The sequence below is a fragment of the Aquarana catesbeiana genome, linkage group LG01 (assembly GCF_042186555.1).
Source record: "Aquarana catesbeiana isolate 2022-GZ linkage group LG01, ASM4218655v1, whole genome shotgun sequence".
Taxonomy (NCBI): Eukaryota; Metazoa; Chordata; class Amphibia; order Anura; family Ranidae; genus Aquarana; species Aquarana catesbeiana.
The window spans coordinates 875,507,640-875,532,713 of record NC_133324.1 but is presented as its reverse complement, the minus strand read 5'-3'; the positions used below and the strand labels follow the sequence as shown (position 1 = coordinate 875,532,713).

At 44.9% G+C, this 25,074-nt stretch overlaps 1 protein-coding gene across 1 annotated transcript in view; it reads left to right on the top strand.

Moving 5' to 3' along the window:
* The window catches only part of STX18 (syntaxin 18), a 252,106-nt gene extending 248,780 nt beyond the window's left edge, over positions 1–3,326 (top strand). Inside the window, exon 11 of the mRNA XM_073610225.1 lies at positions 2,695–3,326. Within this exon, the coding sequence (XP_073466326.1) occupies positions 2,695–2,790 (96 nt within the window). The 3' untranslated portion in view covers positions 2,791–3,326. The remainder of the gene's footprint in view (positions 1–2,694) is intronic.
* The last annotated feature ends 21,748 nt before the right edge of the window (positions 3,327–25,074 follow it).

Here is a 25,074-nt window from a genome sequence, read left to right as displayed (position 1 = left end):
GAACCGGCCAAGATTCGATCCACCTATAGCCTGCTTTAATGTATCATTATGCTCCTACATTTGCATACGTGGCAGATCACATTACTTTATAGAACAATGTTGTCCCTCTCATGTCCTGCCTTCTTATTTGATTGACATCTGCATTAGTAAAACAAGTAATGACAAGTGGCTGATAAGAGATGGGGGGAGGGGGGGGAACCAGCTCCTTACAGTCCAGAGGTTGTTTCTACAGCAAACTTCCTGTGAGAGAATGATTACATCACCTCCATCATATAACACCTCCTTCATTACCTCCCACTAATGCTGGAAGAGGTAACGTACCTGACTCAAATTGCCATATGGCTAAAGCAAAAGGTAAAACAGGTTTGCAAGTATGCATGTCTGAACAAAAATTAACTTGCAGTTTCAGTTTGCATTAAAAAAATACTTTAGTTCTGCTTTAATGCACTTATAGAAAAGCGTTACATAGTCACTCCCATCCGTGTTACCAAATGGGGACATCCAGCTGCAGTTAAAGGAAATATTGATTAATCAGTTTGGCGCACACACAATATAATTTTTTTTTGGTCATTTCTTGGTAAAATATAAAGGATAAGTTGCGTCGAGTAAAAAGATACCAAACATGGCAAGTCTTAAAATTGTATGTGCCCATGGTATCGCAAAAATCGATGACCAAAAATCACCATAGGTGACACATTAAAAGCCTTTACAACTCAGTTTAGAGCTAACCTGGAGCTCTTGTGCTAGAATATTGCTCTCACTCTGACATTGGCAGCGATACGCCACACATGTGGTGTGACTGCAGTTTACATGCGCTCTGTGACAGTCGCCGCATCACTCTCACTTTGAAGCAGGGCACGTCTGAACAAACCGAACACAAGCTGATGGCTGCAGTAGTATTTTTTTTTTTAAATAAACATATTATTCTTACCTGCTCTGTGCAATGGTTTTGCACAGAGCAGCCTCAATCCTCTGCTTCTTGGGTCCCCTACTGGCTCTCCAAGCTCCTCCCCCATAGCAAAGCCGCTTGCTATGGGGGGATCTCATGCATGCTTGCTCCCAATCCCTGCTCTGTGTGTCCATTGATGCACAGTGCGGCTCAACCCACTTCTCCTCACTGGCTGTGATTGACAGCAGCGGGAGCCAATGACTCCCGCTGCTGTCTCTAAGCCTGTGAGGAGAGAGCCCAGAGGGCCTCTGCTCTTGTGCACATCACTGGATTGAGATTGGGCCTAGGTAAGTATAAGAGAGAGAACTGTGTATTCTGTGAAAGCTGGAACTAATGAGTGAGGCCGGGTTCACACCTATGCAAATTAGATGTGGGTTTCCCCGCATCCAATTAGCATAGCAGGAGAATGTGACTGGCTCCCTATGGAGCCAGTTCACACATCTCTGTTGCGGCTGTGAAGCGCACTGCACAGAAACGCTGTGCGTCTTTGGCTCCGTTTCAGGGCTGAATTTAGGCATAGAATCGGCCCTGATTTGTCCCTGAAACGGGGAACAGGGACGCACAGCGCTCCTGTGCGATCCGCATGGGGTTACAGTGTGAACCCGGCCTGAAGTCCTAACCATTCTCTTCTTTTGTATTTGATCTACAAAGCCCCTACAATTGAGAATGCTTAATGTGGAGTTCCACCCATAAAATCAACTTTGCAGAAATCAACAGCATTATGCATCAGCAAAAACATTTGGAATTTTTTTTTTTTTAACTCACCCCTTCAACACTGTTGCTATGGGGTCCTTTGTATTCTGCCACTTCCTCTCCACAGCGCCTGACATCATTTCCCTCTGCGCCTGTGCTCGCTAGTGCTCCTGGGAGATGCTTGCCATCATATCCCAGGAGTAAGTGGGCAGTGCCGAGGGCTTCGTTGCCACCACAATGGGGCAGGCACTTCCAACGATGCCGCTCGTTGTGATAGCAACGTCAGAAATGGACGGCGCTGCGAGCCGTACCTCCTGCGCATGCGCGAGAACGGGCTGTGCATACTGGTCGCTCAGCTGCACCTGATCCCGGAAGATAGTGCTTGTGGGCTTCACATGCCCACAAGCAATATGGAAATTGCCAGGAAAGAGAAATATAAGATATCTTCCCCTATGAACTCGGCAATCGAGCAGCGATTCATCACGGAAACGTGAGGGCTATAAATAAGAGTTTGAAACAAACGATATTCATCCAAAAAAAAAAAACATTTTTAACAGTTGGAACTCCGCTTTAATAAACTTGGCCACTGTCAGGCCTCATGCACACTGTACATTTTGCTAACTCTCCTAGATTCCTTTCCTCCTGGCAGCAGCGTTTTGACAGAAGAACGCTTGTAAATGCATGTAACGCATTTAAGTGCGTCAATCACTTGGGCCTTAATTCATTTCATTGGCCAGAATAATAAGTTATTTTTTTCTGCCAAAACACTGCTGCTCCTGGACGTACTGGCTGTAGGTTTTCTTTTTTTCTGCCTTTAAACGCCCCTGCGTCTAAACTCCTCTAAGTGCATGTGTATATGGACCATAGGCTAACATGCAGGGTCATTTAGAAGCCGAAAGAAATTCCAGACGCCCCTAAAAGCAGCATTAAAAACGTCCAGTGTGCATGAGGCCTAAAGGGGCGAGTCAGCTACCTAGCTTCTGTGATTCCCGCTGTGCCACTTTAACGAACAGACCTCCTTTACTAATGCTCTTCTTGTTTTTCCTTTGCAGGCCATAAAGAATAACGCAGGCTTTAGAGTATGGATCCTCTTCTTCCTAGTCATGTGTTCATTCTCTTTACTCTTCCTGGACTGGTACGATAGTTAATAATTTAGTTGTGCCTCATAGCCCCGACTTTATTTGCACAATGTTACATCGTTAAGAAAATGCCACATCTTGGTTGTTCTCCTTCCTCCACGTTAGTCTGGATATGTTCATAAATGTCACTTCTAATAATGAGGTCATGAAGAGTGTCTACAAGAGATTAACTGGAAGAAATTGAGCTGTTTGCATTACAGGGAAAGGCCAGACTTGCTGACTGCTTCTACACTGGAATTGTTAAAGGAACAATAACCTCCAGGACACTGCTTAATTTGGTGGCACACTGGGAGTTTTGTGCTACAGTCAGCTTTATTTTACCCCTATGGAACCTACGCTTCATCATTTTGTATTAACATTGACCAATGTTCTGCAGGAAGTGAAAGCTAAAGTAACTGTTGTGTCACACTAAATATGTAATGGTTATTTTTACCTGTGAAATACCTTTCCTGGCTATCAGTAGTATTGGGTTGTCAGCAGTTTGGCAGCTGCCTGCACACAGATCCTCCCTTTCAATAAAACTCACGCAGAGATGGTTACAAAGATTGCAACTGCTTACTACTTTTTGAACATTTTAGTTGTCTCTGGTTTGAGTGTCTGGAAAAGCCCAGACTCTGCATCTGCCTCCTCAGTCAGCTTCCCCATTCCACCTCCCCCCCCGAAGGGCTCCCCACATTTATGCCTTACTTTTTTTTTTTTTTTCCTTATATACTTACCTTTTTTTAGATGTCTTTAGACCAGTCATATGACATGCTGGGTCCACTTTGCCTCTTCTCCAGTCCTGCACTGCCCTTTGATGATGCACAAGGTGGCAGGGACATCACATCAACCATTTGTCATCATCACAAACAAAAGATTTCCCAGCACACTTACCAGTCAGCCTGCAAAACTACCACATTGGTACTGTCTACCAATTTGTTAAAAACAGAGGGTTTTTGTTTGTACACATTTGCAGATATATGCATAAGTCGCAGTGCTCACACCAAGGGACTTCTGTGTATACTGCAGTCCTAACTCTAAATTTTCAGAGCCTTCATAGTGAGAGCACATATAAGAATGGATAGATTTACTTTGTTAAAAAAAAAAATGGATAGATTAAGGGCAGATATGGGAGGGAGCCCATCCCTTCAAGGCACAGCACCCAATTCAACCAACTGTACAGAAAAGTGGCAACCACCCTAACCTATAACTGGGCTTTGAAGCAAGGTGGGCATGGAAGGGCAATGCGCATCACAAACACAAGATTTCCCAGCACACTTACCAGCCAGCCTGCAAAACAACCGAATTGACCCTGTCTAACGTTAAAAACAAAGGGTTTTGTTTGCACACATTTGCAAATATATGCGTAAGCCGCAGTTCCCACACCAAAGGACCTCTCTATACTGCGGTCCTAACTCTAAATTTCCAGAGCCTCCATAGTAGGATCACATTCCCATCTGTGGGTTGCCTTAGGCTAGGTTCACACCTATGCATTTTGCAGTGCTTTTTCAGGTTTGCAGAAACACACAGTCAATTTACTATGATTCCTACGGGTCATGTTCACATCTGTGTGTTTTCAACCGGTGTATTTTCTGGTAAGGGTCGGCGTCTTTTTTGCCTGCAGTAGGTTGCGTTTTTGGTACCATATACTTGCATGTATTTTTGCTGTTTTCTCCTGCATGACAACAGATACTTCCCAAAAACACAAAACTCTTTAAAGCAGAGTTCCACCCAAAAATGGAACTTCCGCTTTTCCAGTCCCCCCCCCACCCTCCGGTGTCACATTTGGCACCTTTCAGGGGGGACGGGGTAGCAGATACCTGTCTAATACAGGTATTTTGCTCCCACCCGCGGGTATCCACGCCACTTCCCACCGCTTCACTTCCTGATTCCTCTACTGAGGATGGCAGCGGCAGCACCCGACAGCCATGGGATAGATCGGCTTTGGGTGCCGACATCGCAGGTGCCCTGGACAGGTGAGTGTCCATATTTTAAAAATCAGCAGATGCAGTATTTGCAGCTGCTGACTTAAAAAAAAAAAAAAAAAACGGCAGAACTCCGCTTTACACGGAGAGGCCGAGTGCGTGATGTGACGCACACGTATGGGGGAGTGGCCTGGCGGCAGCGCAGTGGAAGCGAGCGGCGGAGCAGCGCGAGACCCGAACATCAGCTGCACTCGGGACGAGGAGCCGCCGACCCTGCCGGGGCTGTGAGTGCATCGGCTGGCTCAGACCCCGGGCCGCACAGGACGCTGCGCGTTCCGGGCGGGCTCTCCTCTCTGTTACCCACCTTCCACACCGGACTGGTTCTGGATGTGGGGTGCTTCCCGCGGCTTCCCCCGGTTGCCCCCCCCCAGCCCCGCAAGCCTCTCTGACATCTCGGTACCCTGCCCGGAGTGCCGGCGGGTTAGGCAGTACACCACCCGCACTACATCCCTGAAATTCAACGAGTAGTTGCGGCTAGCAGGAGGACAATTGCATAATCTTCTGGCCATTCCTGGGCACGGTCCGAATTGGCGGCTGGCTGAAAAGCCTTATTTGGGACCCCAACCTGCGAGGTAGAAGGGAACCGTATTAAACAGTGTGAATCTGGAAGGAATGAGGGGAGAGGTAGTGCCCTATGCTAGGAGAAAGGGCAATACACCTGCTCGCCCTGTCCCCCCCCCCCCCCAATGAGGAGGGGGAGCAGGGCGACTGTGGCGACCCGCTGTCAGAGTCACATTCCAATGTCTTGGCTGGTCGTAGGCAGAGATCAATGTTTTTTCTCTACTGCGGATCTGTAGCCAGATTTTTGCTGGCAGGGAGAGGGGGGATGGTGGGAAGGGCGGTGGTTGGTAGGGGGGGGTTGGTGGGGAGGGGGGTGGGAGCTGATGCACCGTATAGGGGTTCAAAGAATAACACGTGCCATTACAATGCAGAGACACTCAAAGAATAAATGACAGAATTCACTTGCTTGACATATAACGTAAAAGGGCTGACCTCCCCCCTCAAGAGATACAAAGTGTTGAAAGAATTAGAGCATCTTAAGGCTGATGTTGTGTTTCTTCAGGAGGCCCACCTTTCACAGGACACCCATGTTAGACTTCTCCAACTGCTTCCCCAATTGGTTCTATGGTGACTCCCTCATTAAGAGGGCCAAAGGGGTGGTGATTGGGTTCTCAAAAAGGACCAAGTTTGCTCTCCTGGAGAGAAGCGCAGACCAGGAGGGCCGTTACCTTTTTTTGAAGGTGAGGGTGGGAGAAAGGGTCTTTACTCTGGCAAATGTTTATTGCCCTAATAAAAACCCAATTAAATACTTGTCTCAGGTCCTGAACAAGTTGATGGATTTTAGGACAGGAGAGGTGATACTGGCAGGAGATCTCAATTTTTGCCTAGATCCAACTTTGGACAGTACATCTAGATTACAGGGAGCAAGTAGGAAACTCTTAAAAAAATAGGACAGAAATTGCATAGTTGCCAAATGATCAATGCATGGAGAGTTCAGCATGCGAAGGACAGGGACTATACTTTCTTTTCTTCAGTTCACGGGTCTTATTCAAGGCTCGATTACTTCATGGTAGATCATAGACTATTAGACTATGTCAAGGATACGAGGATCGGAACCATCACGCTCTCCAATCATGCCCCAGTCTTAATGAAGGTGGGGATACCAGGATTCCGGAGGCCCCCATTTTCATGGCAGTTGGATGAAAAGCTTCTCGAGAATCCTATCATTAGTAGTAAAGTACAGGAAGAAATCGACAGGTTTTTCTCGATAAATGATACTGGGGAGACTTCGGGATCAGTCCTGTGGGAAGCGTTTAAAGCATACTTAAGGGGCATTTTGATCTCAATAGGGGCCAGTGAGAAAAAAGAAAGCTCAAAAAGGAAATCAGAACTCTTAGATGAAATCCACCATCTGGAACACTTACACAAGGCCGCTAATGGTAATCATAACTTGCTCCTACACCAACTAATAATAAAAAGAGAAGAACTAAAAGATTTAATGGAGATAGAATCTAAGAGTATCTTAAACAAAAATCTAAAAGAGAGATTTAGATGGCGTAATAAGGTGGGGAAGTATCTGGCAACAACCTTGAAAAGGAAAGGAGGGACCAACTTTATAGATAAGATCCAAAATAAAAAGGGGATATTAAAATATACTTCCAGAGATATAGCTGAAGAATTTAGGAGATACTACGCATCCCTTTATAAGGTTAGGCATGGCGGGATAGGTACCCTGGAAAGAGAGGAGAAGATGGATGAGTTTATAAGGGAGGCAGGTCTACCAACCCTTTCGGATAGTGACGCAAAAGATCTTGACAGTCCTATTACAGAAGAAGAGATCGAGAGAGCCATGAAAGCATCTCCCTCCGGAAAGAGTCCAGGGCCAGATGGCTTTACAGCCTATTTTTACAAAAAATTTAAGGAGTCCTTAATCCCCAAGCTTTGTCAGATCTGGAACGGAATAGGGGGTCAGGAAGAGCTCTGTGAGGGGGCACTAACTGCGTCAGTAACAATACCAAAGGAAGGGAAAGATAGCTCGCTGTGTTCGAGCTATAGACCGATAGTCCTGCTGAATACAGGCATTAAAATATACGCCAAGGTACTAGCCAGTAGATTAAAGGACAAAATGTCACACTGGATCCACCCAGACCAGATAGGTTTCATACCAGGGAGAGAGGGGAGGGACAATGGCGTTAGGACGCTCCTGGTTATGGATGCGATGAAAACAAAGGGGACCCCCGGTCTACTTCTGTCGATAAAGACGCAGAGAAAGCCTTCGACAGAGTAGACTGGGGGTTTATGTTGAGAACATTGAGGGCAGTCGGTTTGGGTGGCACCATGGTGAATTGGATTAAAGCCTTGTATAAATCTCCCTCTGCATTTGTCAGGGTGAATGGTACTCCGCCCGAGTTCAAAATGGAAAACGGGACCAGGCAGGGTTGCCCTCTGTCCCCCCTTCTGTTTGTATTGACCTTGGAACCCTTACTAGCCTCGATTCGAAAGAGCCCGGATATAAGCGGATGCGTAGTGGAGAGAGACGAACACAAGCTCTCGGCTTTCGCCGACGATATATTGTTCTATATCGTGAAACCGAGGATTTCGCTCCCCAACCTCCTGGCTATTTTGAGGAGATACGGAGAGCTATCAAATTATAAGGTTAACCTTAGTAAATCAGTAGTTTTAAACATTAACATCGATGGACAAGAAGTAACCAAACTTAAGGAAATATTCCATTTTCCGTGGAGCAAAAAAATAAGTTATTTGGGAGTTACACTAGCAAATTCTTTAAGGAAAATGTATCACTTAAACTATATCCCGCTCCTTGACGTGATCAAGCAGGAAACAAAAAAATGTATACACCTTCCGATCTCTTGGATCGGACGAGTAAATACGGTCAAAATGTCTTTAGCCCCGAAGATCCTGTATATAATGCAGTTACTCCCGATCCCGCTGGCACAGACCTTTTTCAGGGTATTGAACAATATTCTCACTAGATTCATATGGAAAAATAAGAAGCCACGGATTGCCTACAAGGTTCTGAGTAGGGATAAAGCACAGGGGGGACTGGCACTTCCAGATTTTAAAAAATATCACAGATCGATAGTATTAGCACGGGTGTTAGATTGGGGAAGGGAACCGATTGATAAAAGATGGGTAAATCTAGAAAAAGATATGAGTAACGCAAAATTACACCAATTCATTTGGAATCCCCCACACTTTAGGAAGTTAGGTCCTAACGCACATAATATAACATGATACACTTTAAAGATTTGGGATCAGTTACACAAACAAAAAGCGTGGGAGTTTAATTCACCGTTTATTTATCTAAAAGATAATGAGTTTTTTCCGCCAGTGTTGAGGGAAGTGGGAGGGAATTGGATAAAAAAGAATGATACACAACTAACTGATATTATGAACAATGGTAAAATAGTCACTTTACAGGAGTTAGACCTACTCAAGGACCTAATGAAAATAGACACATGGTGATAAAAGCAGTTGGTGCTTTTTATTAAAAGCCTCCCCGGTCCTATTAGAGATAAGACAAACCTTCGGCCATTGGAGAAACTGTTCCTGAAGAACAAAGTATTTAGGAAAATAAAAGAATTATACAAAATATTGCAGGACGAGGGTGAAGTAGAGAAACCACTATATTTCAACAAGTGGGAATCCGAATTGGGAGCTGTACCTAGCGGAGTGACATGGGAGGCCATTCTCAACGCAACACATAAATCAGCAGTGGATATGAGAACGATAGAAGCAAATTTCAAGTGCCTTGCCAGATGGTACATTACACCAGATAGAATAAATAAGCTCCAACCGGAAATCTCCGGAAACTGCTGGAGGGGATGCTCCGCCAAAGGAACAATGGCCCACCTCTGGTGGGAGTGCCCAATTATTAAAAAATTTTGGCAGGAGGTGCTTAAGATCATACAGGAGATAATGGGTTTTGAAATCAATTAGGACCCTTGGGTGGTATTGTTCCACGGGATTGAGGGCCATAAGAGCAGGTATAATGTTTCTCTAACCCCGGTACTCCTAAACTCGGCAAAAAGTTTAATACCAAAAAATGGCAAGAGGCCGAGGGCCCAAGCATTCGAGATTGGTTAGTAAGGGTTAATGAACCCTACATCCTAGAGGTGGGCAAGGTTGAAGAAACTTGGCCAGAGACAGATGCCGACCTGGATAGAGATAAGTGGGCGAAGTGGATTATCTTTAAAAAAACAGGGAGATTCGCTGAGAAGTTCTTGTAATGTATGCTAAAGTGCTAGCTGGAGTTAGACTCTAATTTGCTAGTCACCTTAAAGACCATCTAAGTAAGTTTGCCCAGCTCTTCTGAACGCCTTTTCTGATGGCAGAAGGAAAGCAATGTTAAAAATGCGCCTATAGCTGCGTTTTTTGAGAATGCATTTAGGCGCATTAAGTCACCTCAGTCGAGCCTTCATTTCATTGTTAAAAATATTTATTTATCCACTTGACCTCCAGAAGATTAACCTTCCTTCATGACCAGGCTATTTTGCTATACTGCGTTACTTTAACTGACTATTGCGCGGTCATGCAATGTTGTATCCAAATAAAACTTATGTCATTTTGTTCCCACAAAGTTTTCTTTTGGTGGTACTTGATCAACACTAATTTTTTTTTTCTCTTATAACAAAAAAAGGCCGACAATGTTAAAAAAAAACAATGTTTTTTGCTGCTATAAAACACATCCAATAATCAAATGCAAAAAAATTGAATTTCTTGATAAATGTAGGCTAAAATTTATGCCTACAGTCAAGCATGGTGGTGGGAGTGTCATGATCTGGGGCTGCATGAGTGCTGCCGGCACTGGGGAGCTACAGTTCATTGAGGGAACCATGAATGCCAACATGTACTGTGACATGCTGAAGCAGAGCATGATCCCCTCCCTTCCAAGACTGGGCTGCAGGGCAGTATTCCAACATAACGACCCCAAACACACCTCCAAGACAACCACTGCCTTGCTAAAGAAGCTGAGGTTAAAGCTGATGGACTGGCCAAGCATGTCTCCAGACCTAAATTCTATTGAGCATCTGTGAGGCATCCTCAAACGGAAGGTGGAGGAGCGCAAGGTCTCTAACATCCACCAGCTGTGGTGGAAAATAATGGTGGCCACACAAAATATTGACACTTTGGGCCCAATTTTGACATTTTCATTTAGGGGTGTACTCACTTTTGTTGCCAGTGGTTTAGACATTAATGGCTGTGTGTTGAGTTATTTTGAGGGGACAGCAAATTTACACTCTTATACAAGCTGTACACTCACTACTTTACATTGTAGCAAAGTGTAATTTCTTCAGTGTTGTCACATCAAAAGATAGAATAAAATATTTAGAAAGATGTGAGGGGTGCACTCACTTTTGTGAGATACTGTATATACTGGAATTTTTTACTTATTTATACTAGTAATGGCGGTGATGAGCGACTTATAGCGGGACTGCGATATTGCTGCAGACAATCTGACACTTTGGACACTTTATGGGAACCAGTGACACTAATAAAGTGATCAGTGCTAAACAAATACACGATGTCACTATGCTAATGACACTGGCTGGGAAGGGGTTAAACATCTAGGTTAAATGTGTGCCTAACCAGTGTTTTTGTGTTTACGATGTGGTGCTTTTACTAAGGGATGTGCTTGATTTTATTCCCTATTCAAACTCCAGCACATCCCCGCAGACAGGACAGAGCTCTGACTTGTTTACTCGCCGATCAGCGGGTGCCAGCGGTCATCCATTGGCTGTCACCTGCTGATCAGCTTGTGCTGTGACTAATCACAGCACAAGCGACGTGCTCCCTATCTGGAAGTATCGGATCATGTACTAGGTACGTGATCCAGCAAAGGAGTGCCACTTTGCCGCGTTATGCAGCCGGCATGTGGTTATTTTGGCCATTGAAGTGAATAAACATTGAAATGCTAAACACGTCTATGTGCGTTCTGTTTTTTTTTTTTTTTTTTCTTTGCCAGATTGTTTCTCTCCTGAACGTGCAAGTGATTTTTTTTTTTTTTCCTGCCTCAACGCTTTTGCCTGTAAATGTCTGTGTGCAAGAACATTTGGGGGGCATTTTGAGGCAGAAAAAGAAAGTAAAACACCCTTAAATGACAGTTCTGTTGTTGTTAAATAGATAAAGGAGCCACCCTAATGCCGCGTACACACGAGCGGACTTTACGGCGGACTTTGCCCGGCGGACTGGATTTCGTCGGACAATTCGATGTGTGTGGGCTCCAGCGGACTTTGTTTTCTCAAAAGTTGGACGGACTTAGATTTTAAACTTGTTTAAAATTTATCCGTTGAAATCGAGTCCGGTCGAAAAGTCCGCTCGTCTGTATGCTAGTTCGACGGACAAAAAGGCACGCTAGGGCAGCTATTGGCTACTGGCTATGAACTTCCTTGTTTTAGTCCGGTCGTACGTCATCACGTACGAATTCGACGGACTTTGGTGGATTGTGTGTAGGCAAGTCCGTTCATTCACAAAGTCCGTCGGAAAGTACGTCGAAAAATCCGCCGGGCAAAGTCCGCCGTAAAGTCCGACCGTGTGTACGCGGCATAAGACTGCCTATATATTATACAATTTTCTTGTACAATTTTCCTTTAGAAAGCAAAACCATATAATATGAGGTAAAACCTAAACACTTTCAATTTGCATGCATTCAGGCAGACCCTTACACTACATAGTTGAAGGTAAGTCTAAGGGAAATTGAATAAGAACATTTTATAATGTATGGCCAGCCTAAGACAGGAAGTGAGTTACTGTCCAGATCACCAAGTGAAATTGGGGGAAAAAAGCCTAAAAATAAAACAAATGCAGTTACCACATTTAAAGTGATTGTAAAGTCTAGTTTTTTTTTATTCTTTAGCCACTTAAGGACTGGAAGATTTGCCCTCTTAATGTCCAGTCCATTTTTGCGATACGGCATTGCGTCGCTTTAACTGACATTGCGCGGCCGTGCAACGCTGTACCCAAACAAAACTGACGTCCTTTTTTTCCCATAAATAGAGCTTTCTTTTGGTGGTATTTGATTACCTCTGCGGTTTTTATTTTTTGCGCTATAAACAAAGAAAGACCGTCAATTTTGAAAAAAAAAAAAAAAGTATTTTTTACTTTTTGCTATAATAAATATCCAAAAAAAAAATGTAAAAAAACGAATTTCTTCATCAGTTTAGGCCAATATGTATTCTACATATTTTTGGTAAAAAAAAAAATCACAATAAGCATATATTGGTTAGTTTGAGCAAATGTTATAGCATCTACAAAATAGGCAATAGATTTATGGCCTTTTTATTTGTTTATATTTTTTTTACTAGTAATGGCGGTGATCTGCGATTTTTAGTGGGACTGCGACATTGCGGCGGACAGATTGGACGCTTTTGACACTTTTTGGGACCATTGACATTTATACATCAATCAGAGCTAAAAATGGCCACTGATTACTTTATAAATGTCACTGGCAGGGAAGGGGTTAACACTAGGGGGCAATCAAGGGGTTAAGTGTTCCCTAGGGAGGTGTCTCTAACTCTGGGGGAGTGGACTTACTGGGAGTAGAGAGCGATAGCTGTTCCTGCTCACTAGGAACAGCAGATCTCTCTCTACTTCCCTGACAGAACAGGGCTCTGTCTGTTTACATTGACCGATCCCTGCACAAGGCTGGAGCGTGCCTGCGGGTCGAGTGGACTCTATGTCCGCCGGTGACCCCCAATCGCCTAGTACAGAGGCAGAACGGATCTGCCTTTTGTAAACAAGGCAAATCCCTGTTCTGACAGGGGACGTGTCAGAGATCTACCATTCCCAGTCATCGGGAACAGTGATCTCTGTCATGTCCCTGGCAGCACATCCTCCCTACAGTTAGAACACACAGTGAGGAAACACAGTTAACCCCTTGATCGCCCCCTAGTGTTAAACCCTTCCCTGCCAGTGTCATTTTTACATTGATCAGTGCATATTTATAGCACTGATCAATGTAATAATGTCACTGGTCCCCAAAAAGTGTAATTTGGGGTCAGATTTGTCTGCCACAATGTCCCAGTACCGCTACAAATCGCAAATCACCAGCATTACTAGTAAAAACATTAAGTCCCTAAATCTATCCCGTAGTTTGTAGACACAATAACTTTTGTGCAAACCAATCATTATAAGCCTATTGGGATTTTTTTTACCAAAAATATGTAGAAGGATATATATTGGCCTAAACTGATGAATAAATTATTTTTTTATATATATATATTTTTTGGATGTGTATTATAGCAAAAAGTAAAATAAACTGTTTTTTTTTTTTTAAAACTGTCGCTTTTTGTTTAAAGCGCAAAAAATAAAAACCACAGAGGTGATCAAATACCACCAAAAGAAGGCTCTATTTGTGGGAAAAAAAGGACGTCAATTTTGTTTAGGTACAACGCGCACGACCGCGTAATTGTCAGCTAAAGCGATGCCGTGCCGTATTGCAAAAAAATGGCCCGGTCATTAAGGGGGCTAATCCGTCCGGGGCTGAAGTCGTTAAGGATTGGCAAGCTGCAATATATTACAATTTAGGTTTTGGGTATTATGCTGCTTCAAAAAATAAAATCAATAAAAGATTCCAACATTTCCCTGTATGATTATTAGCTAATTCCATTTTCTATTTTTTTTTATTCATAGTCTCAAATATGCTCCAGACACACTGAGGCTGATTTACTAAAGCAGTTAAGAATCTTCACTCAATAAATTCACTTCAAATGCCAAATCATGTGAAAAGCAGATTCCTTTTTATTCAATCTTCACACGATTGGGTATTCGGAGTGAACGCAGCTGCAAATGATTGGTTGAAGATTCGCAACTCCTTTAGTAAATCAGCCTCACTTGTAGAACTCCATAATAATTAGATAAACAACCACACCAATAGCAAGTCAGCTCAAAATGTTACAAATGGCTGTTTATTGGCTGCTGTGTATATTGCTCTTATTAAATAAGTAGCAGTTTGCATGCTGTGTTTAACTTATTTTCAACAGTATAGTAATGAATGCTAGAACTTGCATGATCAGTCATCTTCACTGTGAAATAGACCTCTTTCAGTGTACCGACAAAGGAAATCCGAGAACATTTTGATCTCAAGTTAATAGAAATGATTGAATAAAGCAATTGGTTTGAATAGGACTTTTAAAACGATGTTAAGTAATCAGTGTGTTTTCAGCCTTGTGGGAATGATGAATATTTTAATTTAAAGGAGTATTAGTTGAACTCCTTGTCGGCATTTTATAACTGCAAACTAAATTGAGGAAGCATGTAAAGGGCCCCTTAATGTCAGGTGCGGTGGGACTACGCTGGGCAGCTTTTGCCAGCTCCATTCCAACACAAGTCAGGGCAAATTCCAATCAGGCCAGTTCACACAACTAAGTTGAGGTGGTGTACACTGAAAAAAGTACACCATGCAATACTTTTTTTCAGTGCAGCATGATGCGACACTAACTCCCACATCGCGCCATACCTTGGCCAATGCAACTTGATTAAATGTCAAGTAAATCGTGCAATGCACCAGAAGCTATGCATTGGTATTACTGTATCACTGTCATCCTACCACACACCATTGGCTGCATTTTGATGCCCAACATTTAAAACCAGCAATGCTAAAGATTTGCAGCTGTCAATAAAGGTACCATGCTACCTTCTTGTCAGCTGGACAGCCAGCTTGGATTTGAAGGATAGTTTTGAAGTAAACTTGAAATGTCAAAAAGTGGCACAGTTTTTTTTTAACAGAAGAAACACACAGTCCCTTTTGCCAAAAACACCTTGTCTATATGCAAAAGTATATGACATACCATTATGTTCAATTCCAAGGGGTGGACTAGGACAATATAGGGGTAGGCCAGGGCAATATAGGCTGAAGCAGTATATAGACAGGCTACGGTAGTATAGGGGCAGGCGGAACGGCCCAGGGGGCAGTTGTCAACATGACACAAAACTGGTCATCAATTTGCTGGGTAAATAGAAGAAAAGGAAAGGCGGCCATGGTTTAATTTGCTGCCCCTCTCAAAGTGCTGCCTCGGTCCAAAGACCCACTGGGACCCATGGTAGGGCCAGCCCTGACCCTGGTACTTGCGCTGAAATTACATAGCAAGAGGCTGCCCAATGAGTGAAGAGGACAATGGGGGACCCAGGAGTAGCAGCAGAGTATGGAGCAGCAACTGACAGCCTAGACCAGGTGTCTCCAAACTTTTTTTAAACAAAAGGGCCTGTTTACTGTCCTTTAGACTTTAGGGGGGCCAGACTGTGGCCATTGGAAGTAGAAATGGTCCCAACGTCAGTGGAGAAAAAAATAATGCCCCATTGTTTGTTTCAGTGGGAGGAATTGTGCCCCATTGTTGATGTCATTGAGCCCCATTGTTGGTGTCATTAGGAGAAAATGTGCCCCATCGTTGGTGTCATTGAGCCCCATTGTTGTCATGATTGGGAGAAATTGTGCCCTATCATTGGAAGGAATTGTGCACCATTGTTGGTGTCATTAAGAGGAATTGTGCTTCTTCGTTGGTGTACGTGGGGGGGAATTATGCTCCACTGTTGCTATCAGTGAATGAAATAGTGCCCCAAGGGCCAGAGAAATACAAGCAAAGGGCCACATCTGGCAACCACTGGCCTAGATCGGTCAGAGTTTGTGGAGGGCGCAGGTAAGTATGCTTACTAACTTTGCTTCTGCTTTACAGTCCTACGGAGCATTATTTGCAGGGAATCTGGTCACTGAATGCAGATCCTGCCAGGGAAAATTAAGTAGTGCCTATGTGATAGCCCTCCAGCCCCTCATGTTAAGTTGCAAATGTGTTAAAAAATAAAAAGAAAGGAAAAGTCACTTACCTTGGACCTCCGGTCTGTTCTCCTAAGCATTAGTGATGTCACGTAGTCTCACTTCAGCCTCCTGGAAAAGCTAAGGGTCCAAAATTTCACAAGAATTTTCTCCTGCACCTTACTGACACTTACTGTAACAGGCCAGTAGCTAGGTCAGCAATTCCTTAAGCAAGTTCTCTTCCAGGATACAATGAAACTAGAGCAACTTGGGTGATATTAGACTCTTGTTACTTATAGATTTGACCACTAGCACATGAATAGGCCAGGGCTACATAGGGGATATTTTAGTGGCCCAATCCTACTACTAAAATCACTAGTGATTAATCACAAGGTGTAGCAAATGACCACTAAACAAATGGAACATACTATCCACTGTGGCAGTGGTTCTCAACCCTGTCCTTAGGACCCATTAACAGGCCAGAATTTAAGTATTACCTTGGGGAGATGCAGACTAGAATACTACAATCACTGAGCAGCAAATTATATCACCTGTGATGTACTTCAGTTATCTTGAAAACCTGGCCTGTTAGTGGTTCCCGAGGACAGGAGTTGAGAACCATTACACTATGGAGTAAGCTGCAAGTAGCAGCATCTTGTAGTGATCAATTGCACACGCTCTGCAATGATTCAAGATTGACTGGCTACTACATGCAACTTGTGTAAGCCTTTGCTCTTTGCAATATGTGCAGTTAAAATTGTTCTGTGTGGTGAAATAGTTCTTTGCCTAAATTTACCTTTTTTTAAAAAAAACTCTCCTGTTTATGCAATGTTCTCATATTTACAGCTCTGCTTTAACCATGCAATCCTGTACATTTTTATTATTATTATGTATGTATTTCTCAGTGTAATTATCAGATCTACAATTCTAATTCCATTTTTATTTCACTTACGTCTTACAATTCATTCAAGAAATTGACGTTTGGATAAATTCCGGGGTTCTGAGTGCATTTAGTCACTGCAGTATGATGTTCCATCAAACTGGCTCTTGTTTAGTCATTATTAATTCATTTATAAATTAACACTGCAAGTTGGTAAACAGGACTGGTTTCTCCAAAATGTGGGCCTGTTACAGGTAGTAGATATGCGCAGTAGTGTGGCCATTGGAGTAACAAGCTCTGAATGTATATGGAAGCCAGTGCAGCAGATGTGTAACATCTGACATTTTTTTTTAAATATCTCAAAGTGCTCAATTAACTTTTGTGTGGCTCCAGGCTCTGTCACCCCCTCCAGGGTAGACTCCATAGTACATACAAGGCTGCTTTTTGTTTTCCTTCGTGCTAAAAACAATTTTATTGTTCAAGTTACAGCATGAACACTGACTCGCTCCTTCCACTGACAAATTTCACCCCTTAGTGGAACTTTGTTACTGTTGAGTAAATCCCAAAGTGCTCCCGGCACAGTAAAGGGATCACTGATCTCTTCACAGACTCTACTGAAATGTCTTCAGCGTCTGGCACATGCCTTGAAGTGTCCGATAGCAGCAGTGACCAAAGTGGGCCTTTTTTTTTTTTTGCAGCAAACAGGGTCACTTAAGCATTTCCTTCATGTGCGGAATGCATTACTTCCATGACATACAGTCTACATATAGGACAGATGTAGAGACTTTCATTCTTGACACCTATAAGTAGAAAAGACATTTAGAGTAAAAAAGTCTTGTGAATAAGCAGGTATACCCCATCACACAATTACATTTCTTAGAAACGTCCTGGACTAAATAGCGGTCCTTTTTAAATCCAGTGTGCTTGATAAGGATATGAGACCATCTGTCTAAAAAGTGAAGTTGAACCAGAACTGAATGTTTTAACACATTAAGGAGTCGTAGTACACTAGCAAATCCACCGTAGAAAGGTAAAGAAATAATTGGGGATTTATGGATTGGCTTAGTCAAAGCACTGATTTGAATCCCATTGAAATGTTGTGGGGGGGATTTAAAATAGGCAACTAATTCAGACACCCACAAACCGCTAGAAAACTATAGGAATTTGGCACGGAGGAATGGTCAAAAATTTCAGTTTCAGAAACTGATCAGCAGCTACAGTGCCTTGGAAAAGTATTCATACCCCTTGAAATTTTCCACATTTTGTCATGTTAAAACCAAAAACGTAAATGTGTTTTATTGGCATTATATGTGATTGACCAACACAAAGTGGCACTTAATTGTGAAGTGGAAGGAAAATGATAAATGTTTTTCAATTTTTTTTACAAATAAATATCTCAAAAGTGTAGTGTGCATTTGTATTCAGCCCCCTTTTCTCTGATACCCCTAACTAAAATCTAGTGGAACCAATTGCCTTCAGAAGTCACCTAATTAGTAAATGGAGTCCAACTGTGTGTAACACCTCAGAGGTGTGTTAGAAAACCTTAGTGAACAAACAGTATCATGAAGGCCAAGGAGCACAGCAGACAGGTCAGGGATAAAGTTGTGGAGATGTTTAAAGGAGGGTTAGGTTATTAAAAAAAATATACCAAGCTTTAAACGTCTCATGGAGCACTGTTCAATCCATCTTTTGAAAATAGAGTAAGGCACAACTGCAAACCTACCAAGAGGTGACCGTCCACCTAAACTGACAGGCTGGGCAAGGAGAGCATTAATCAGAGAAACAGCCAAAAGCTAACTCTGGGGGAGCTGCAGAGATCCACAGCTCAGGTGGGAGAATCTGTACACAGGACAACTATTAGTCATGCACTCCTCAATTCTAGCCTTTATGGAAGAGTGGCAAGAAGAAAGTCATTGTTGAAAGAAGGCCATAAGAAGTCCTGTTTGCAGTTTGCGAGAAGCCATGTGGGGGACACAGCAAACATGTGGAAGAAGGTGCTCTGGTCAGATGATACCAAAATGGAACTTTTTGCCAAAAGCAAAAAGCTATTTGTGGTGAAAAATGAACATTGCACATCGCCTTGAACATGCCATCCCGACCATGAAACATGGTGGTGGCAGCATCAAGTTGTGGGGATGCTTTTCTTCAGCAGGGACAGGGAAGCTGGTCAGAGTTGATGGGAAGATGGATGGAGCCAAATACAGGGCAAACTTAGAAGAAAACTTGTTAGAGTCTGCAAAATACTTGAGACTGGGGTGGAGGTTCACCTTCCAGCAGGACAACGACCCTAAACATACAGCCAGAGATACAATGGAATGGTTTAGACTAGATCAAAGCGTATTCATTAAAAGGCCCAGTCAAAGTCCTGACCAAAATCCAATTGAGAATCTGTGGCAAGACTTGAAAACTGCTGTTCAGAGATGCTCTCCATTCAATCTGACAGAGCTTCAGCTATTTTGCTGGTAGAGACATACCCAAAAATTACTTGCAGCTGTAATTGCAGTGAAAGGTGGTTCTACAAAGTATTGACTCAGGGGTCTGAATACAAATGCACGCCACACTTTTCACATATTTATTTGTAACAAATTTTGAAACCCATTTATAATTTTCCTTCCATTTCACAATTAAGTGCCACTTTGTGTTGGTCTATCGCATAAAATCCCAATAAAATACATTTACGTTTTTGGTTGTAACATGACAAAATGTGGAAAATTTCAAGGGGTATGAATACTTTTTCAAGGCACTGTAGGTCAAATGTCTACAAAAAGTCCTCTCTGCTCAAGAAAACAATACCTGCTTCTGAGGCCAAGGGTGTACTTCATTTTTCCATAGTACACCATTACATTTATTGATATGTTGAATAAATTATTTAAAGGTAAATTTCCCTTGTGTTTTAAATTCAAATTTATCATCTTTATCTGTGGGTACCGATTGAATGAAGATCTAATGTTTGCTTCTTCAGATATGTTAAAGTGGACAGTTTCTATGTGGTGTATATACTTTATCACAGGGGTAGGCAACCTTTTGAGCAAAGTGTGCCAAAAAATGTTTTCAAAGAAATTGAGCGTGACGATTTTATAACAAAAAAAATGTCAACTTCACACTCTCAATCACGAAAAGGATTCTTTATAAAGTAAATGCTGTAAACCAGTGGTCATCAATCCTGTCCTCAGGGACCACTGACAGGCCATGTTTGCAAGATAACTGAAATACATCACAGGTGATATCATTTCTGCTCAGTGATTGCAGTATTCCAGTCTGCATCTCCCCAAGGTGATACATAAAACCTGGCCTGTTAGTGGGCCCTGAGGACAGGGTTGATGACCATTGCTGTAAACTACTTTAGTAGTGAGAAATTAACATCCTGCACTCTCACGCCTCAGATCAGCCCCTGCTCATCTGCCCCACCACTGTAACCCCCTGTACCAGGCAGCACAGTGGTGTAGCGGGTAGCACTATCGCCTAGCAGTAAGAAGGGTCACTGGTTCGAATCCCAACCACGACACTACCTGCTTGGAGTTTGCATGTTCTCCCTGTGCCTGCGTGGGTTTCCTCCGGGTACTCCGGTTTCCTCCCACACTCCAAAGACATGCTGGTAGGTTAATTGGATCCTGTCTAAATTGTCCCTAGTATGTATGAATGTGAGTTAGGGACCTTAGATTGTAAGCTCCTTGAGGGTTGGGACAGATGTGAATGTACAGTGTATATGTAAAGCGCTACGTAAATTGATGGCGCTATATAAGTACCTGAAATAAATAAAATAAATAAATAAAATACATCTGCCCCACCACTGTAACCCCCTGCTCATCTGCCCCACCACTGTAACCCCCTACACATCTGCCTCACCAATGTACCCCCTTTCTCATCTGCCCCACCACTGTAACCCCCTGCTCATCTGCCCCACCACTGTACTACCCTGCACATCTGTACCACCACTGTACCCCCCTGCTCGCCTGCCCCACCACTGAAACCCCCTGTACATCTGCCCCACCACTGTAACCCCCTGCACATCTGCCCCACCTCTGTAACCCCCTGCACATCTGCCCCACCACTATACCACCCTGCTCTTCTGCCACACCAATTTTCTCCCTTTTCTCATCTTCCCCACCACTGTAACCCCCTGCACATCTGCCCCACCACTGTAACCCCCTGCACATCTGCCCCACCTCTGTAACCCCCTGCACATCTGCCCCACCACTATACCACCCTGCTCTTCTGTCCCACCACTGTAACTCCCTGCTAATCTACCCCACTACTGTACCTCCCTGCACATCTGCTCCACTGCCGTACCCCCATGCTCTTCTGTCTCACCACTGAACCATTTTCTCATCTGTCCTAACACTGAACTTATCTGCTCATCTGGCCCACCACTGTAACCCCTGCTCTTCGGCCCCACCACTGTAACCCCCTTCTCATGTGCCACCAATGTACCTCCTTTCTCTTCTGCACATCTGCCCCACCTCTATACCCCCCTGCTCCTCTGCCCCACTGCTGTAACCCCCTGCTCATCTGTCCCACCAATGTACCTCCTTTCTCCTCTGTCCCAACACTGAATCCCCCCTGCTCATCTTTCCTACCCACTGTAACCCCCTTCTTATCTGGCCCAAGACTGAACACCCCCCTGCTCATTTATCCCACCACTGTAACCCCCTGCTCATCTTCCCCATCACTGTACCCCCCTGCTTTTCTGTCCCACAGCTGAACCCCCTTCTCATCCCTCCCACCACTATAACCCCCTGCACATCTGCCCCACCACTGTAATACCCTGCACATCTGCCCCACCACTGTACTACCCTGCACATCTGCCCCACCACTGTACTACCCTGCACATCTGCCCCACCACTGTACTACCCTGCTCATCTGCCCCACCAATGTAACCCTCTGCCCCACCACTGTAACTCCCTGTACATCTGTACCACCCTACTCATCAACCCCACCAATGTACCCACTTTCTCATCTGCCCCACCACTGTAACCCCCTGCACATCTGCCCCTTTCACTGTAACCCCCTGCTCTTCTGTCCCACCACTGTACCAACCTGTTCTTCTGTCCCACCACTGTAACCCCCTGCTCATCTGCCCCATCAATGTTCCCGCTTTCTCACCTGTACCTCCCTGCACATATGCTCCACCGCTGTACCCCCGTGCTCTTCTGTCTCACCGCTGATCTTCTCATCTGTCCTAACACTGAACTAATCTGCTTATCTGCCCCACCACTGTAACTCCCTTTCTTATCTGCCCCACCACTGTACCTCCTGCACATCTGTCCCAACACTGTACCCCCCTGCTCTTCTGCCCCACAACTGTAACCCCCTACTCATGTGTACCACCAATGTACCTCCTTTCTCTTCTGCACATCTGCCCCACCTCTATACCCCCCTGCTCCTCTGCCCCACTGCTGTAACCCCCTGCTCATCTGTCCCACCAATGTACCTCCTTTCTCCTCTGTCCCAACACTGAATCCCCCCTGCTCATCTTTCCTACCCACTGTAACCCCCTTCTTATCTTGCCCAAGACTGAACACCCCCCTGCTCATTTATCCCACCACTATAACCCCCTGCTCATCTTCCCCATCGCTGTACCCCCCTGGTTTTCTGTCCCACAGCTGAACCCCCTTCTCATCCCTCCCACCACTATAACCCCCTGCACATCTCCCCCACCACTGTACTACCCTGCACATCTGCCCCACCACTGTACTACCCTACACCTCTGCCCCACCACTGTACCCCCTGCTCATCTGCCCCATCAATGTAACCCTCTGCTCATCTGCCCCCACCACTGTAACTCCCTGCTCATCAACCCCACCAATGTACCCCCTTTCTCATCTGCCCCACTAATGTACCCCCTTTCTCATCTGCCCCACCACTGTAACCCCCTGCTCAATTGTCCCACCACTGTACCACCCTGCTCTTCTGTCCCACCACTGTAACCCCCTGCTCACCTGCCCCATCAATGTTCCCGCTTTCTCACCTGCCTGACCACTGTACCTCCCTGCACATATGCTCCACCGCCATACCCCCATGCTCTTCTGTCTCACCGCTGATCTTCTCATCTGTCCTAACACTGAACTTATCTGCCCCACCACTGTAACTTCTGCACATCTGTCCCAACACCGTACCCCCTGCTCTTCTGCCCCACAACTGTAATCCCCTGCTCATGTGTTCCACCATGTACCTCCTTTCTCCCCTGCACCCCTTTGCACATCTGCCCCACCTCTGTACCCCCCTGCTACTCTGCCCCACCGCTGTAACCCTCTGCTCATCTGTCCCACCAACCTCCTTTCTCCTCTACCACAACAGTGAACCCCCCTGCTCATCTTTCCCACCACTGAACCCCCCCCCTGCTCATTTGCCCCATCACTGTACCGGCCTACTTTTCTGTCCCACCGCTGAACCCCCATCTCATCCCCCCCACCACTGCACCTTGTGCACATCTGCTCCACCACTGTACCCCCTTGCTTATCTGTCCCACCACTGTACCTCCCTGCACATCTGCTCCACCGCCGTATCCTCATGCTCTTCTGTCTCACTACTGAATCACCTCCTCATCTGTCCTAACACTGAACTCATCTGCCGCCCCCCCCCCCCCCCCGTAACCCTTTTTCTCATATGCCCCACCAGTGTACCTCCTGCACATCTGTCTCACCTCTGTACCCACTGCTCTCCTGCCCCACCACTGTAACCCCCTGCTCATCTGTCCCACCAATACACCACCTTTCAAATCTGCCCACTGCTTTACTCCCTGCATTTCTGTCCCACCACTGAACCCCCTTCTCATCTGCCCCAACACTGAACCCCCCCTGCTCTTCTGTCCCATCACTGTAACCTCCTGCTCTTCGGTCCCACTGCTGAACCCCCTTCTCATCTCTTCCACCGATGTACCCTCCTGCTCATCTGTCCCACCTCTGAACCCCTCCTGCTCATTTCCCCCACCACTGTACCCTCCTGCTCATCTGCTCCACTGCTGTACCCTCTTCTCATCTATGATATGCAGAGTGGTGAAAGGAAGCAGAGATGAGACACACATCTACCTGTCCTGGCACACTCCAACTTTCGCATCCAGCCCACAGGCTTTTATGTGATGTATGGGATGTATGTGATGTCACATACAAGCATCTGAGATGGATGCGCAACAATGAGCTCAGGTCAGGGGCATTTTCTGAAAGCAGTGGGCCTGCGTGCAGGATCATAAGTTGGGCCCCCACAGTTGAGAAAAAGCGCGGCGCAGGAAAAGTGTGATTTTCATTGCGCTGAATACTGGCTGTGGCTTAAATGGACACAGAGTGCAGGGGTTCAGTAATAAGTGACGTAAAGGTTCAGGAATATTTTCAACAAAGTTCCCAGAAGCTCAACAGTAATTCCACAACCTGTCACCTGATTGTGGTTTTCTTAATCACAGTGAAATCCTTCCTTTCTGAGATTGGTAGTGGCAACCAAGCGCTCCATTTTCCTCCAGATGGTGGGTGGGGCTAGCAGGACTGTGATTGGCTTTAGCAGTGGCCAATGACAGTCCTCCTCCTCCTCGAAAAAGGGACCCCCCCCCCCCCAGCAGAACTGCACCCAATCTCTTCCCCATCACAAAAGCTGATCACAGCTACAGCAAAGTTAGAAAACCAAACCATGTTTCCCATCTTTTACAATGTGTGGGGGCACAGTGCCTCCCCTTCAGTGCAGGTGCGGGGTGGGGAATTCTGAAATTGGAATGCATTAATGTCTCACTGACACTTCCCTGCGGTGCTCTGCTGATGGGGAGGGAGTCAAGTATCGGCAAAAGAGGCTTCATGTGCCACTTGCGGCACCAGTACCGGGGGTTGCCTACCCCTGCTTTACCACATAACTGTATACAGATCAGGAGTTCTGACTTCGCTCCCACTTTCTAATTTGTGTGCGTATTCATGGTCATTTAGTCAAAGTATTGAAGCCTGTAACAGCCAGGCAACTGTTGTTTTTCTTAAAAGGAAGTCAGCAGTGGCGGCCTTTCTTTTAGTATAGGTTTCCTCTAAAGAGGCCCTAACTCCCTTTTACCTATGTCCATGCAACCTTTCCTTCTTGTGGATCCCTTTGCAGGCTATCACTGCGTCCATGCCGCCATTTTGAAATTGCATGTCCTGTGCATGCACGATCTGGGACACATGACGACATGTGCCTCATCTCGTGCATGTGCCGTACGACCTTAAACTTTC